Source organism: Crotalus tigris, unplaced genomic scaffold (genome assembly GCF_016545835.1).
Source record: "Crotalus tigris isolate CLP2741 ecotype Arizona unplaced genomic scaffold, ASM1654583v1 scf7180000017910.250757, whole genome shotgun sequence".
NCBI classification, from domain to species: Eukaryota; Metazoa; Chordata; class Lepidosauria; order Squamata; family Viperidae; genus Crotalus; species Crotalus tigris.
The window spans coordinates 51,568-66,384 of NW_024096715.1; the positions used below are offsets into that span (position 1 = coordinate 51,568).

A 14,817-nucleotide genomic window follows, 5' to 3' on the forward strand; every position below is an offset into this window, starting at 1 on the left:
CCCCCGGCCCTTCTAGGCAGGACCCGGGGGGGGAGGGCAAAAGGAAGTCCAGACTCCCCTGCAGGGCTGGTCTGAGACCCCCCTTGAGCTGCGCCCCCCCCCGACTGAAGGGATTTTCACCCACTTTCTCTGCTTCTCTCTCTGCGCCCAACTATCTTCTCTATCTCGTGAAGACAATGGAGGCTCTGCCCGGAGACCGATGACACGGCAGGAGGGCGAATTCCCATTGGTCCCTCTGCTTTTCTGGGCCCTCCCAATTCCAAAGTTCGAGGAAAACGCCCCCTCCCCCCAATCGCGACCCCCCGATTCCGCCTCTGGGACTGGAAGCTTCCGCGTCTCTGTCTCTGGTCTCTTATGGGGCGGCGTCCATGGGCTCCGCGGGGCTCCCCCTGATGCTGCTGCTGGCGGGGGCGCTGGCCCGGATCCCCGGAAGCGAAGGGGGGAAGGAGACCCCCGGTAAGGAGGGGGCTCATAGGGGGGAGGAGACGGGTTGGGAGGGGTCGTCAGAGCCCCTGGGGGTGGGGGTAAGAAAGGGGCTGAAACTCCAGAAGTGGGGAAAGGGGTGGAGGGCAAGAGAGGCAGTAGGCTGCAGGAGCCTCGATCTCCGCGTGGTCTCCGCCCCTGCCTCGCCTCATTTTCCCATCCGAAGGACAGAGAGGGAGCCCCCTCCCCTCTTCCCTTGTTGGGGCCCAGGTGGGGCGGGGGTCGCGGGAAGGCAGGCCAGATGGGATAAGAGGCAGCTGGGCTCCCCTCTCGCCCCTCACCCCCGTGGCTGGGTGGGAGGGGGAGTTTGAGCACCCCGAATTAGGGCCTGAGCCCCAAAGTTTCTTGCATTGAACCAGGAAGGAGACGGGAAGCGAAACTGAAAGAGGGAAACTGAGGCATTTTCAGAGCTGAATCCAGAGAAGCCACCAAAAGTGTTTTTGCAACCTCAGTTTTTCTTCTGAATCTCCATTTTTTTTTAAGGCGAGGGAAGAGTTGAGCTGGATTCCTTCTTGGGGGGAGACTCTGAATTTGGGGAGGAGACCCGGAACCCCCCACCCCATATTCCCCATTGCTGAATCGGGACCTGGAGGGGAGGGGGGAACTGAGGGAGAAGGATATTGGGGGGCTCTAAATTGCTCCCCTAAATGGGCTCCCCAAAACTGTCCCTTTAGTGAGGAGGGCTGGAGCCCCTCCCTTTGAGAGGGTCTTGGGGGTCTGCAGGGGGTCTATCGGGGCGGGGCAGTGGAAAGAGGCCTCGAAAAGCATCCAAAGGCAGCTTGTGGGGCTGAAGATGGGGGCGAGGGGGGGGGGAGAGGAAAAGAGAAGGCGGGGCTTGAAGGGCGGGGAGAGCCCAGGAGCATGGGTGTGGGTATCCTGATTGTGACCCCCGCCTCTTATGCCCCCGAAAGGGAGAGGGAGAGAGAAGCATGGCTATTATTTTCCCTTCCAGCCCAGAGGGGGTCTCTTCCCTCCTCCCATATTTCCTGTCAGTTTGGGGGGGCAAAGAGATCCAACGTTCCCCGCTGGACCAGCTGAACTTCTGCCTGCCTTTTTCCACCCTGGGAAGATGGGGGGGCACTCAGAAAGCTACCCCCTCCCTTATTTTCCTCCCCTCCCACGACCCCCACTAAGGGGGAATCTCGCTGGGACCGACGGTTCCCCATCCCTCCTCCAGGGGGCGCCTTCCGGTAGCCTCTTGCGGCAGATTTCCCTCCCCTCCTCTGACAAGCCTGTGTCCCTCCTCGAGGGGAGGCTGGGAACCATGGGCCCTGGAGTCCCTCCTGACCCTCCTCCTCCTCCTCCCCGCAGCTCATTTCCTGTACCAGGGGACGTGCGAGTTCCGCTTCTTCTCTTCTCCGGAGCTGGCATGAAACGCCCCCCTAAAATGCAGCCCCCCCCAGACTGAAGGGATTCCCCCCCCCTCCAACTTTCTCCGCTTCTCTCTCGGCTTCGCACTATCTCCTCCTGTGGATGAACTCAAGGAAGGCTCTGCCCGGAGACCGATGACGATGCAGAAGGGAGAATTCCCATTGGTCCTTCCGCTTTTCGGGGCCCTCCCAATTCCAAAGTCCGAGGAAACCGCTTCCTCCCTCCCCCAAGCCAGACCCCCCGATTCCGCCTCTGGGGCTGGGAGCCTCCGCGTCTCTCTCCCCGCTCTCTGGGGGGGCTGGTGGGGCGGCGTCCATGGGCTCCGTTGGGGTCCCTCTTCTGTTGCTGGTGGGGGCGCTGGCCCGGATCCCCGGAAGCGAAGGGGGGAAGGAGACGCCCGGTAAGGAGGGGGCTCGGAGAGGGGCTGGGAGCGGCCGTCAGTGCTCCTGAGGGGGGGGGGAAAGGGGCTGGGACCCCTGAAGTAGGGAAAGAGGTCGAAGGCAAGAGAGGCGGGAGACTGCAGGTGCCTCGATCTCCGCGTGGTCTCCCTCCCTCGCCGCATGTTCCCCGCAGGGCGAAGAGGGAGCCCCCGTTCCCTAATTATGGCCGAGGTGGGCGAGGGTCGTGAGAAGGCAGCCGAGATGGGATAAGAGGCAACTGGACCCCCTCTCCGCCCCCCCCCCCGTGGCTGGGTGGGAGGGGGACCTTGCGAACCCCAAATTAGCGCCTGAGCCCCAAAGTTTCTTGCACTGAAAGAGGAAGAAGACAGAAAGCGAAAGCGGGAAACTGAGGCATTTTCAGAGCTGAATCCACAAAGGCCAGCAAAGAGTATAAGAAAAAGAGGATTTTTTTTGGCAAAAGTGTTTTTGCACCCTCAGTTTTTCTTCTGAACCTCCATTTTTTAAGGGGAAGGGAGAGTTGAGCTGGATTCCTTCTTGGGGGAGACTGAATTTGGGGAGGAGACCCGGAACCCCCCACCCCATATTCCCCATTGCTGAATTGGGACCTGGAGGGGAGGGGGGAACTGAGGGAGAAGGATATTGGGAGGGTCTGAATTGCTCCCCTAAATTGGCTACTCAAAACGATTTTTTGGGTGAGGGGGGCTGGAGACCCTCCCTTTGAGGTGGTCTTGGGGGGCTGCAGGGGGACAGAAAAGAGGGCTTAATTCCAAATCACGTAAAGGCAGCCAGTAGGGGTGAAGTTGGTGGGAAAGAAAATTTGGGGGTAACTAGAGAATCTGGGGGTTCCCTTCTCCCCAGGATCCCCAGATCCGCAACCCATCTAGATCAAACTTGAGCAGCCCCCCTCAAAAGAGTGGGGGAGGGAAAGGGCCCCCCCATCTCCTGCCTACAACGGGGTCCTTTCAGCAGCCCCAGGAAGGCTCCCCACCCCTTTGCCCCACCAATTCAGGGGACACTGAGGGCCCAGATAAACCCCTGGGGGTCCTTAAGGCCCCTCAGAGAACCAGGGACCGGCTTTCAAAATGACCAAATGACCGCAAGGAATATCCGTCCTTCCACCCACCACCCTTCAGTCAGAACTGAAGAAGCTTCTGGGATGAGAAGCGAAACGTCTTCAAGGGAAGAACCAGGAAAGTCCAGCTACCTTTTGGAGAAGCCCCTTTGGGCCAACCGAGACCAGGGGGAGGGAGGGTCTCCGGAGAGACCCCCCTGGCTCCCCTCGGCCCTTCCGAAGTCTCCACTGACCCAGCCTGGACTCCTCGTGGGGGAGGGGCTTAAGGGAGCTTAAAGGGGCGTCTAGTCCACCCCTCCAGGCAGAAAGAGAAAGGGGGACTGTGGCTCAGATTCATGGGAGGGGGCAAAAGGAAGTCCACAACCCCCCCTGGACACCCCTCTAAAGCTGCAGCCCCCAAGACTGAAAATCTTCCCCTCCCTCGCCTTCTCCGCCTCTATTGGGAGGGATATTGGGGGGGGGGGTCTGAGTTGCTCCTGAAGACTCCCCCTTTAGTGAAGGGGGCTGGAGCCCCTCCCTCTGAGGTGGTCTTGGGGGGCTGCGGGGGGGAGGGGGCCAGAAAAGAGGCCTGGAAAAGCACCCAAAGGCAGCTTGTGGGGCTGAAGATGGGGGGGGAAGGGAAGGGCAGGGAGAGCCCAGGAGCATGGGTGTGGGTATCCTTCTTGTGAGCCCCCCTTCCCTTCTGCTCCCAAAAGGGAGGGGGAGAGAGAAAAGCTTGGATATTATTTCCCCTCCAGCCCAGAGGGGGGGTCTCTTCCCTCCCCCCATATTTCCTGCCGCTTTGGGGGGGGATCCAGCGTTCCCTGCAGACAGACGGAGGGCTGGACCGGCTGAACTTCTGCCTGCCTTTTTCCACCTTCGGGACATGGAGGGGGGTCCCTCTTTCCCCCTCCCTCATTTTCCTCCCCCCTCCAGACCCCCACCAAGGGGGAATCCCGCTGGGACCGACGGTTCCCCATCCCTCCTCCAGGGGGCGCCTTCCGGCAGTCCCTCGCGGCAGGACTCCCGTCGCTCCACCTTCCCGTCGCTCCGCCCCTGCTGGGAACCATGGGCCCTGGAGTCCCTCCTGAGGGCTCTCTTCTTTCTGCTCCACCCCCCCCCCCGCAGCCCATTTCCTGTACCAGGCGAAGGGCGAGTGCCATTTCTTCAACGGGACGCGGCGGGTGCGGTTCCTGGAGCGGCACTTCTACGACCGGCAGGAGTATCTCCGCTTCGACAGCGCCCGCGGGGAGTTCGAGGCCGTCACGGCGTTGGGGAAGGGGGATGCGGAGGCTTTCAACAGGGATAAGCAGCGCCTGCAGGACCGGAAGGCCGCTGTGGATTACTTCTGCCAGCACAACTACGGGGTGTACAACTACGAGGTGGCCAAGAGGGAGGAGCGTCTGATTGGCCGGAGAGGTGAGTGGGGGAGGGGGAGTTCCATGGGGGGGAGAAATGCAGGGACCCCCCCCTTTTCCTTTCATTTCTTCGGACTCTCCCGGAGAAAGATTTGCCCCTGATGTGTTCTCTGCTCTCCGATCTATGAAATTTATTCATTGGTATTTATTGCTGTTTATTGATACTCCTAAATCGCCCCCCTCCCTCAAAGGGGGGATCTGGATGGTTCACGATATAACATCCCCCCTAAATAAAAGTGTATATAAAATAAGGTTAAAAAATAAATTATCTTTAAAAAGTTTGAAATTCAACAACGATGACCATGAAACATGCCAAAGAGAAAGAATAGATGCCTCTCCTTCCCATCCCTCCCACCATCTTCCTTCTCTTCCCAGGGTCCCAAGTTTCCCCCGCCCAGAAAAACTTCTTTCCACAGCATTATACCAAATATTATATTTTTCTGGGGGGGGGGGAGGAATCCAGCCAGGTGTCTCTTTTGCCCAGTATATAGATATATTTCAATAATAATCTACACTATATGCTATATAATATTTCAATATAATATTTTTATTAAATAATATTTATTGATTTACTTATCAACTTTTAAAACCATGTCTCTCTCTCCCACAGAGGGACTTTGCTTGGTGTACACATAAAACATAAAACCACCAAAATAATCTATAGAATTTAAGATTTAAAAGGCAGGAATGATTAAAATCCAGTGATAAAAATTCCTTAAAAGGGGGGGGGGGGGCTTCAGAAGGCTGACCAGCCCCACGGCTGCCTCCCCCTCTGTGCCCCCCAAGAAAAGCCCCAGAGCCCCCTTTGGACCCCTTTCCGGAAGGCCAGGAGTGGGGGAGGGGCTCTGGGGCCTTTGGGATTTTAGGATAAAAAGTGAACTTCCAAAGGTCTGGAAAAGGGAATCAGGGAAGGCTCTTTTGTCTGCTGGGCCCTATCCCTCTTTCAGTTCTTTTCATTCTTTACTCAGAGTCATTTGTTCATCCAATGTTGGGGGTCTGGGAGAAAAGCCCCCCCTGAAGCCCCTGCAGCTGAATCGCTTCCCTCTTCGTATCTGGGAAGGTTCCTCATTTGGGGGCAAAGATTCAAAAAAACCCCACAAACATTAAAAGTGAATTTTGGGCATTCGTTCAGCCCTGAAGCCTCAGATTGTTTAGTTCCCTGCTCCAGATTCCTGGCAAATTGCCTACATTTGTTGTTCTAGTTTTATTTGTTTATATTATTATTATTTATTTCTATCAACTGATAAGGTTTCATGGTGCAAAACCAGTGTTTCATGTGCAGTTGTTGCCATTTATTGTTGCCAGGGTCTCCCAAAATAATAGGCTACCAAAGAATTAAATAAGATCTCTCTTCCACAAGAGAAAAACCTCCAGATCCCAAGAGAAAAAGGCATTTTACCAGGTGAAGCTGGGCATCTGCTCCTTCCGGAAATTATGGAATATTTAAGGGGAACCGACACAGATTTTGTTCTCCGCATATTCAGTCTGGAATTCATTTTTTCTCCTAAATTCTTCCCTGCAAACCTAGGAGGATAATTAACTGTTCATAAAAAAATCCCGACCAGATCCCAGGATTAAATTACAAATAACCAAACCTTTAAAAATTGCAGGTTCTTAAACTTTATATAATGAGCTGTTCATAAGAGAATCCCTCAAGAGAGAGAAACGTTGTTAGCAAAATTTCTCTGATCTGGAGTGGATCTAAGAAGGACCCTCTTGGGGGGGTCACTCAGCCCTCCCTCCCATTAATCCACCCAAGAGTTGAGCCATTTTCTGAAGGAGGAGATCAAGAGGGATCTCTTCTGTGATCCTGGGAGCTGCCTGATCTCCTCAGCCACCAACTGCCCCCACCTTCCCTTACCTCAAGATCCCCCCCCCAGATCGTTTCCCCCCTCCCTGTCTGGAATGGGGCAATTCACTGCAGGACAATTCAACAATTTTATTTAATTATTTAAAATAATTTTAAAAATGTTTTTTAAATTTTTGTCCTTCACATTTCATTTTCCTCCTCCCTCAGCCTCCTTCCTTTCCTGATTCTCTTTCTCCATTTCTTCCATATTGTGTAACTTTTGTGCTGTGTTGAGTTGGCTGAGTTGTCCTAGACCCCTCCCTGCCCCCCCATCCCAGGCAGGAGGGTGGGACCCCTCCCCACCTCCCTCCCCAGGGGAAATGGGGCTGGGAGGGAGGCCGGAAGCTGCAGGGAGAGGTTGTGGGGGGGACCTGAGCAGAAAAAACCAAAGGTGCAAGTACAGATTAGGCAAAATCTGGCTCAAAATCAGGGGGTCCTCATGGGGAGCCTCACACTGGAGGTAGTTGTTGAATTCAGAGGCAATCCCCCCTCCCCCCTCACACCTCCTGTTCCTCCCCATCTTTTAACTATAATTTTATCTTGAATTCCATTTTGATTGCTATAGAAATATTTATCTGTTATGATTTTAATGTTCTAATGCTGTAAGCCAGGCTTTTCAACCTTTTCAGCGACTGTACCACTTTTATGATATATGGCAATATTCGAGTACCACCTAGCAAGGTGTCAAACACTTGATGACCAAAAAACCCGTGTTCAAAGTTGCAATTGCATCAAAATGATTTATGACCATTTTTCACACTTATGACCATTGCAGCATGTCCAGGGTCATGTGATTTATATTTGGATGCTTGGCAACGGATTCATATTTACGATGGTCACAGTGTCCCAGGGTCATGTGATCCCCTTCTGCAACCTTTTGAAAAGCAAAGTCATTGGCAGGGCTGCTGGTGGCCAAGTGCTAAGGCGGGACTTCCTTCCCTCCCTCCCTCCCTCTTTCTCATTCCCATCTCCTTCTGAAGGACGAATTTGACTCCCCCAATTTCCCTTCTTCCATATATTCATTGAACAAGGAAAAGCCGCCAGAGACAGAAAAGACAAGCCATTGAGGGAACTAGCTTAAAAAGGCGCATTCCCCTTTAAGAATTAGCTACTGGCTAAAAAGGAAAGTTAAGGAGTGCAGTTGGTACTTAAGGAAGAAAAAACATGTAGTAAGTATGGCTGCTGGGTTAGGCAGCCTCCCCAAATGTCTCCATTTGTAAGTACAGGCAAAATCCATTCAGGAGAAAAATACTTCAAAATCCCTTGCAGCAAATCTTACACCTAAGAATAGCAGAGCAGTAGAAGCTAACATGAGACATCAGCCAAATAGAAATTGCCAAACACTCCTTAAGAACACAAAATCCCCAATGCACAAATCCCAGAACTTCAAAGTCACAAAAGCACAAAAGGATCCTTCCACTCTCCATCTCCCTCCTTGTCTCACCTCCAGCTAGTGCTGCCTTTCTTCATTGCTGCCTTTCTTCATTGCTGCCTTTCTTCATTCCTCATGGAGAGCAACTCCTCCTCCCTATGTTCCTTGCCTCTTGGTTGCTGCCAGCACAGGTGGCTGCCACAGAAGTTGTAGATCCACTTGTGGCCGGCCTGCTTGATCTCCTCTCCCCTCCCCCCACCCTACTCCTTCTTTCCATTCTGTGCAGCTAGAGCTGACTCCACCTCCTCCCAAGGCTGCTTCTTTTTCTCTCTCTCCTTCTCCCGACCCAAACTGCCTCCTTTTATAGCCTCTCCTGTCTCCGCACCCTCCTCCTCCTTTCTCATGGGGGAGGGGAGTGAGCTGGAAGTGAGCCTGGGGCCTTTGCCTCGCCCCAGCCACTCTGCAGCTCCAGAGGACTCTCTCACAGTAAGTCCTTGCCTGTGCTGGCTCGTTCATTCCCCCACTACACTTGGCTGGGCAGGGCAGCATACAATCTGTCATGTGCTCATGTACCACAGGTGGTACACATACCACCAGTTGAAAAGCCCTGCTGTAAGCTGCCTAGAGTCATTTTATCATGAGATGGTGGCAAACAAATTTAATAAATAAATAAATGTTCCGGTATTCTACCTATTTTTTAAAAAATGTGGTTTTCTTTTGAATGGGATCCCTGCAATTCTCCAAAACATGCTGTGTGTCTTCCCCATCTTCTGGGTCTCTTTCCGTCTCCCACACATCTGGCAGGAAATTCCTTCCATTTTGGGGCGTTTCCAGTATTTATTTCTGTTGGACTTGTGCAATTTGATGATGGAAACTGATCCCAGCCAGGAACGATTTATGTTCTTCCATCTTTCAGGATCCCATTTAATTTCTTGCTGCAATTTGTTTTGGAAATGACTTAAAACAAATACTATTTTCAAAACTGAAAAGGGCTCTTGGCCTGAACTAACCAACTTGGTCTCCTGTTCTGGCCCCTCCTCTGTCTCCCCCCCTATGTCCCTTCTCCCCCTCCTCCCCTCCAGCCAAGCCCACCGTCTCCATCTCCCCCACCAAGCTGGACCCCACTTCCCCTAACACCATCCTCCTCTGCATCGTGAGGGGCTTCTACCCTGTGGAGATTGAGGTTCGGTGGCTGAAGAATGGGCAGCCAGAGAAGGAGGGTGTGGCCTTCGGGGAGGAGCTCCAGAATGGAGACTGGACCTACCAGCTCCACGTGATGCTGGAGACCCAGCCCCAGCGGGGGGACGTCTACACCTGCCAGGTGGAGCATGCCAGTCTGGAGGCCCCCATCACCGTCCAGTGGGGTGAGCCCCTCCCCTCCCCCTCTGGGGACCCCCTCCTATCCTGAGAAGGGGCAGAGACCCTCCCTGTGGGGGGAGCTGGGATGGACCTTCCTGGGGGGGAAGCTGGCCCTGATGTTCCTACTCAATGAAGCTCCTTCTCCTTCCCCAGAGCCCCGTTCCTCCAACTCTGCTAGGAGCAAACTCTGGACAGGGATCGTGGCAGCCGTGATCGGGGTGATCTTCTTTGCCATGGGGCTCTCCCTCTACCTGAAGAGCAAGAAAGGTGAGTCTGGGGGCTGGATAAGAGATTGTGGGGGAGGGGACCATCCAGGGGAGGCCTCTCAGCAAGCTTAGCAGATGGCAAGGAGGCCCCCCTGGAAATTTGGGAAATTCTGTTCTTTGAGGGTCTATTGTATAAATGAGCATCCTGCAACCTATTATGGGCTATCGATAGGGAGGCCCCCCCTGAGTCCTCCATCCCACAAAGGGTCCTGATTGGGTCTTTTTCTCATTCCAGCAATTCCCATCCAGCCTCCTGCAGGTGAGTTTCTCGTCAAGTTATAGATGTTTCTTTAATATTCATTAATTGATCCTTTAAAAGAAAAATGTGCCCGAACAAAACCTCCTAGCTGTGGATAACACAATTTTTTTAAATTTTGGGCAGCTTTTCATTAAAGAGACCTGAAAACAGTGCAATGAAAAACAAGCACACACACATAAACACTAAAATCTGGCCCAGGAAGTTTCCAGGTTTTGGGTAATTGCAAAAGAGAAGGAAGTCTCCTTGTGACATTTCACACAATTTCTGGCAAAGTGACACCCAGCTTTGCTACCACTCCCCATCCTGGCCCCATCTTCTTTGTTAATATGAAATGTCTGGGGGGAGGGAGACCTCCTTTCTTGATTAACCCTCCAGTTATGTCAATTGGGAAAAATTCCATAAGCCTCTGGAGATGAATTGCTGGTGCTTTGCATCCTTTTCCTCTCTGAAAAAAAAGGGGGGAGAAACTCCCTCACTTTGTTCCTACCCATTAACCACCTCCCTGCAATGTGGGCCTGTCTGGGGGGGGTGGCTGAAAGAGAGGAATAATAAGCTATTTACACTGGCTTCACTTTATTTTCTAATTTTCTCCCCATCTCTTTTTTTCTACAGCACTCATGAATTAATTCTGCCGTCCTTCCTGCTTCCTGGCGGGAAAGGAAGGGGCTTTTTTCCATTAGCTGATGAATTTCTGTCTCTCTTTTGCAACCTCTGAAAAATGGAGGGTCAAGATTTTAGATTGGGGGGAGGAGGAGAATGGCAGCCTGGAGCTTTTCCTGCTGAGACCCCTCTGGCTTTCCTTTGAAGGCCTCTCTTTCTTGTGAGGGAGCGGTGGAGACCATCTAGACTGACCCCGGGGACTCTGGACCTGCTTGTCAGTCCAGACACCTAAATCTCTCCCGGCTTTAAATCCACAGCAGCTTCATCTTCATTACTCTTCATCCGAATCCCTTCGCTTTGCTATAAAAGAATAAACATTGTAGGAAAAATCCTGGAATTCCTTCTTCCTTCCTCTTCCTCCTCATCTTTCCTCTCTCCCCCAAGTCGGGTCCTCCCTTCTCCCCTTTCCCTCCCCAGATTGACACCTCCTCTGCCTCTGGATCAACCATCCCGGCTACTTCAGGTCCGAAGTCAAAACTGGTTTGGGAGGAGGGTGGGAAGATCCAGGGAGGGGAAGGGACAGGACTCCCCTCCTGCTCATAGGCCCCCTTGCTCTGCTTCCCCTCAAGCCTACCTTTGAGGACCAGAAGGTCAGCAGTCCTCCCCAAGCACACGTGGGGAGCCATTTGGGAGCACCTGAGGCTTCACAACTGGAGGGTCCTGCCCCATTTTGGCACCCAACGCCTTCCTCCTCCTCCCTCTTTGGGACTCATTCTAATGGCATAGGGCAGGGGTAGGCAACCTTGGCTCTTTTATGACCTCAACTCCCAGAATTCCTGAGCCAGCCACGCTGAGGGGAAAGGGAGAGGTTTCCAAGCTGAGCCATGCTGGCTCTGGAATTCTGGGAGTTGAGGTCCATGAGTCATAAAAGACCCAAGGGTGCCTTCCCCTGGCCTAAGTTTATACTATAGGCCACCCAACCAGACAGAGGAAATAGATGAACTTTTTACTAGCTAAGGCATGGAGAAAGCACAGTAAAATAATCATGGGGGACTTTGACTACCCTGACATCAACTGGGACACATTTTTTTGCGCCTAGTGGGAGATCCAGCAGGCTCCTGATGAACCTAGCAGACAACTTTGTCCCCCATAAAGTAGAGAAGGGAACTAGGGGGTCAGCCCCACTGGACTCCAATCTCCCTAAGAGTCCTAGGCTGCCTTAACAGAGGGAGAGGATCAAGATCACCTGAAGTTTTAATAGCACTTTACAAGGCCTCGGTAAGGCCACACTTGGAATATCGCAACCAGTTTTGGTCACCACGATGTAAAAAAGTTGTTGAGACTCTAGAAAGAGTGCAGAGAGGAGCAACAAAGATGATTAGGGAGGGGTGGAGGCTGAAACATAAGGAAAGGTTGAGAAATTGGGTTTGTCTAGTCTCGAGAAAAGAAGGACTAGGGGTGACATGATAGCTGATCGAAGTTGTTTGAGGGGCTGCCACAAAGAAGAGGGGGTTAAGCTATTCTCCAAAGCCCCTGAAGGCAGGACAAGAAGCAACGGATGGAAATTTATTAAGGAGAGATCTGGATTTAAGGAGCAATTTCCTAACAGTGAGAACAATTAATCAGTGGAACTGCTTGCCTCATGAAGTTGTGATTGCTTCATCACTGGAGGCTTTTAAGAAGAGACTGGACAGCCATTTGTCTGAAATGGTGTAGAGTCTCGTCTGTGGGCAGGGGGCTGGACTAGAGGACCTCCAAGGCCCCTTCCAGCTGTATTATTCTGTTACATTTTTGCACAGCAGATTCTGGATTCTTCCCATTTGGGCGTCTCCTCTGGGCACTGAAATCAAAGGTGGAGAAAGGCCAGGAGACTCCCAACCACTTTAATTCAAAGCCTTCGGGCCAAATCCTTCCTTAGAGACTGATCCATTTGCTCCCTTTCTTTCCCTCCTTTTACTGCCTAGGAACAATTGTCTCCTTCTGTTTCACATAAGACCCCCCTAAGTCTGTTTTATATATTTTTTTTAAATCCAGTGTTCTTGCCATTGTTTGCACCGGTTTGAAAGCATACTTTTTAAAATGGGCATTAACTAATTTGATTATTTCACCCATTTTGATCGATGTGCCACAAGGAGAACGTATTTTGGAAGATGAAATCAAACACATTATATGAAGGGTAAAGAAGAAGCAGCTCCTTCTTTTGAGTCATGTTATGGATATGCTATTTCAGTGATGGCAAACCTTTTAGAGACGAGTGCCCAAAAACTGGCCCTGCCCCCGCTCCACCCCTTGCCCCGCCCCCACTCTGCACCCCATCCCCTGCCTATCTGCCCACAGGACCAATCACCACCTCCAGGGCCCACCACAGATCGCCCAGGCAGCTCAGCAGCGCTATGGCAGCCACACCTGCCTGCACCCTGCAGCATCAAGTGCATGATGAGGTGTGAGGGCAGAGTCTTGTCTAGGCTGCCTGGCTGCCATGTCCTTGTCTGCGCTGCTCCATGTGGGCCACACTCAGGGGCGACTCTCCTTCAGGGGGGCTGCTGGAGAGGAGGGGGTCGTTGTCCCCCATAAAGTAGAGAAGGGAACTAGGGGGTCAGCCCCACTGGACTCCAATCTCACTAAGAGTCCTAGGCTGCCTTAACAGAGGGACAGAATCAAGATCACCTGAAGTTTTAATAGCACTTTACAAGGCCTTGGTAAGGCCACACTTGGAATATCACAACCAGTTTTGGTTGCCATGATCGAAAAAAGAAGTTGAGACTCTGGAAAGAGAGCAGAGAAGAGCAACAAAGATGATCAGGGGACTGGAGGCTAAAACATACGAAGAACGGTTGCTGGAATTGGGTAAGTCTAGTTTAACAAAGAGAAGGACGAGTCTTCCAATATTTGAAGGGCTGCCCCAAAGAAGAGGGAGTCAAGCTATTCTCCAAAGCCCCTGAAGGCAGGACGAGAAGCAACGGATGGAAGATCTGGATTTAAGGAGCAATTTCCTAACAGTGAGAACAATTAATCAGTGGAACTGCTTGCCTCTGGAAGTTGTGATGGCTTCATCACTGGAAGCTTTTAAGAAAAGACTGGACAGCCATTTGTCTGAGGTGGTATAGGGTCTCCTGCCTGAGCAGGGGGCTAGACTAGAGGACCTCCAAGGTCCCTTCCAGCTGTGTTATTCTGTTATTCTGTTACATTTTTGCACAGCAGATTCTGGATGCTTCCCATTTGGGGCGTCTCCCCTGGGCACTGAAATCAAAGGTGGAGAAAGGCCAGGAGACTCCCAACCACTTTAATTCAAAGCCTTCGGGCCAAATCCTTCCTTAGAGACTGATCCATTGGCTCCCTTTCTTTCCCTCCTTTTGCTGCCTAGGAAAAATGGTCTCCTTCTGTTTCCCATAAGACCCCCCTAACTCTGTTTTACATGGGTTTTTTTTAATCCAGTGTTCTTGCCATTGTTTGCACCGGTTTGAAAATATGCTTTTTAAAATGGGAATTAACTAATTTGATTATTTCACCCATTTTGATCAGTGTGCCCCAAGGAGAATGTATTTTGGAAGATGAAATCAAACACTTTATATGAAGGGTAAAGAAGAAGCATCTCCTTCATTTGAGTCTTGTCTCAGATACGCTATTTTCTCTCTTCCACAAGGGCTTTTTGGATGATCTGGAGAGGAAAGACTCCCTGTCAGCAGGTGAACATCCCTCCCTCAGCAGGGCTGATCTCAGCAACTCTGCAAGGCCAGTCCAGGCTAGTCCTGGGATGAAGCGGTCTGGAAATCCCAGAATCTCTCCCTCTCCCTCCCTCCCTCTTTCCCTCCCTCCCTCCCCTCTCTCCCTCTCTTATCTCTATCATCTCTCTCTCTACATCTCTCTATATATTATCTCTCTATATCTTATCTATCTATCTATCTATCTATCTTCCTTCCCTCCCTCCCTCCTTCCCTCCTTTCTTCTCCTCCTCCCTTCCAGCACTGATGATGTTTCCTAGTTGGGTCATGAAACGTCTGCAAGAAAACCACCCAGCTCAAAGAGCACCAAGGACCCCACAATTAATCTATCTATCTATCTATCTATCTATCTATCTATCTATCTATCTATCTATCTATCTATCTATCTATCTCTGTCTCCCTTTCTGTATCTTCTCTATCTATCATTTCTCTATCATATCATATCGTATCGTATCATATCATATCTATCTATCTCATCTATCTTATCTATCTAGCCATCTCTATCTATCTGTCTATCATCTCTCTCTCTCTCTCACACACACACACACACACACACATCTCTCTCTCTCACACACATCTCTCTATCTATCTCTACCCCTCCCCTTACTAGCTATATTATCTAGCTATCAAATTTATATAACCACCCATCTCAGAACAAGTGACTGG

General features: G+C 51.5%; 1 protein-coding gene across 3 annotated transcripts; it reads left to right on the plus strand.

Moving 5' to 3' along the window:
* Positions 1–326: 326 nt before the first annotated feature.
* LOC120308396 (H-2 class II histocompatibility antigen, E-S beta chain-like) lies at positions 327–14,234 on the plus strand. 3 transcript variants are annotated; one of them, XM_039344420.1, is made up of 6 exons: positions 327–456; positions 4,435–4,725; positions 9,028–9,309; positions 9,458–9,571; positions 9,806–9,829; positions 14,073–14,234. In XM_039344420.1, the coding sequence occupies exons 1-6, from the start codon at positions 369–371 to the stop codon at positions 14,084–14,086; spliced, it is 813 nt and encodes a 270-aa protein (XP_039200354.1). In that variant the 5' UTR covers positions 327–368; the 3' UTR covers positions 14,087–14,234. The 3 variants fall into 3 exon arrangements, with proteins under 3 accessions (XP_039200354.1, XP_039200353.1, XP_039200355.1); XM_039344419.1 differs by lacking the exon at positions 14,073–14,234 and adding an exon at positions 10,442–11,149; XM_039344421.1 differs by lacking the exons at positions 327–456; positions 14,073–14,234 and adding exons at positions 2,066–2,254; positions 10,442–11,149.
* The last annotated feature ends 583 nt before the right edge of the window (positions 14,235–14,817 follow it).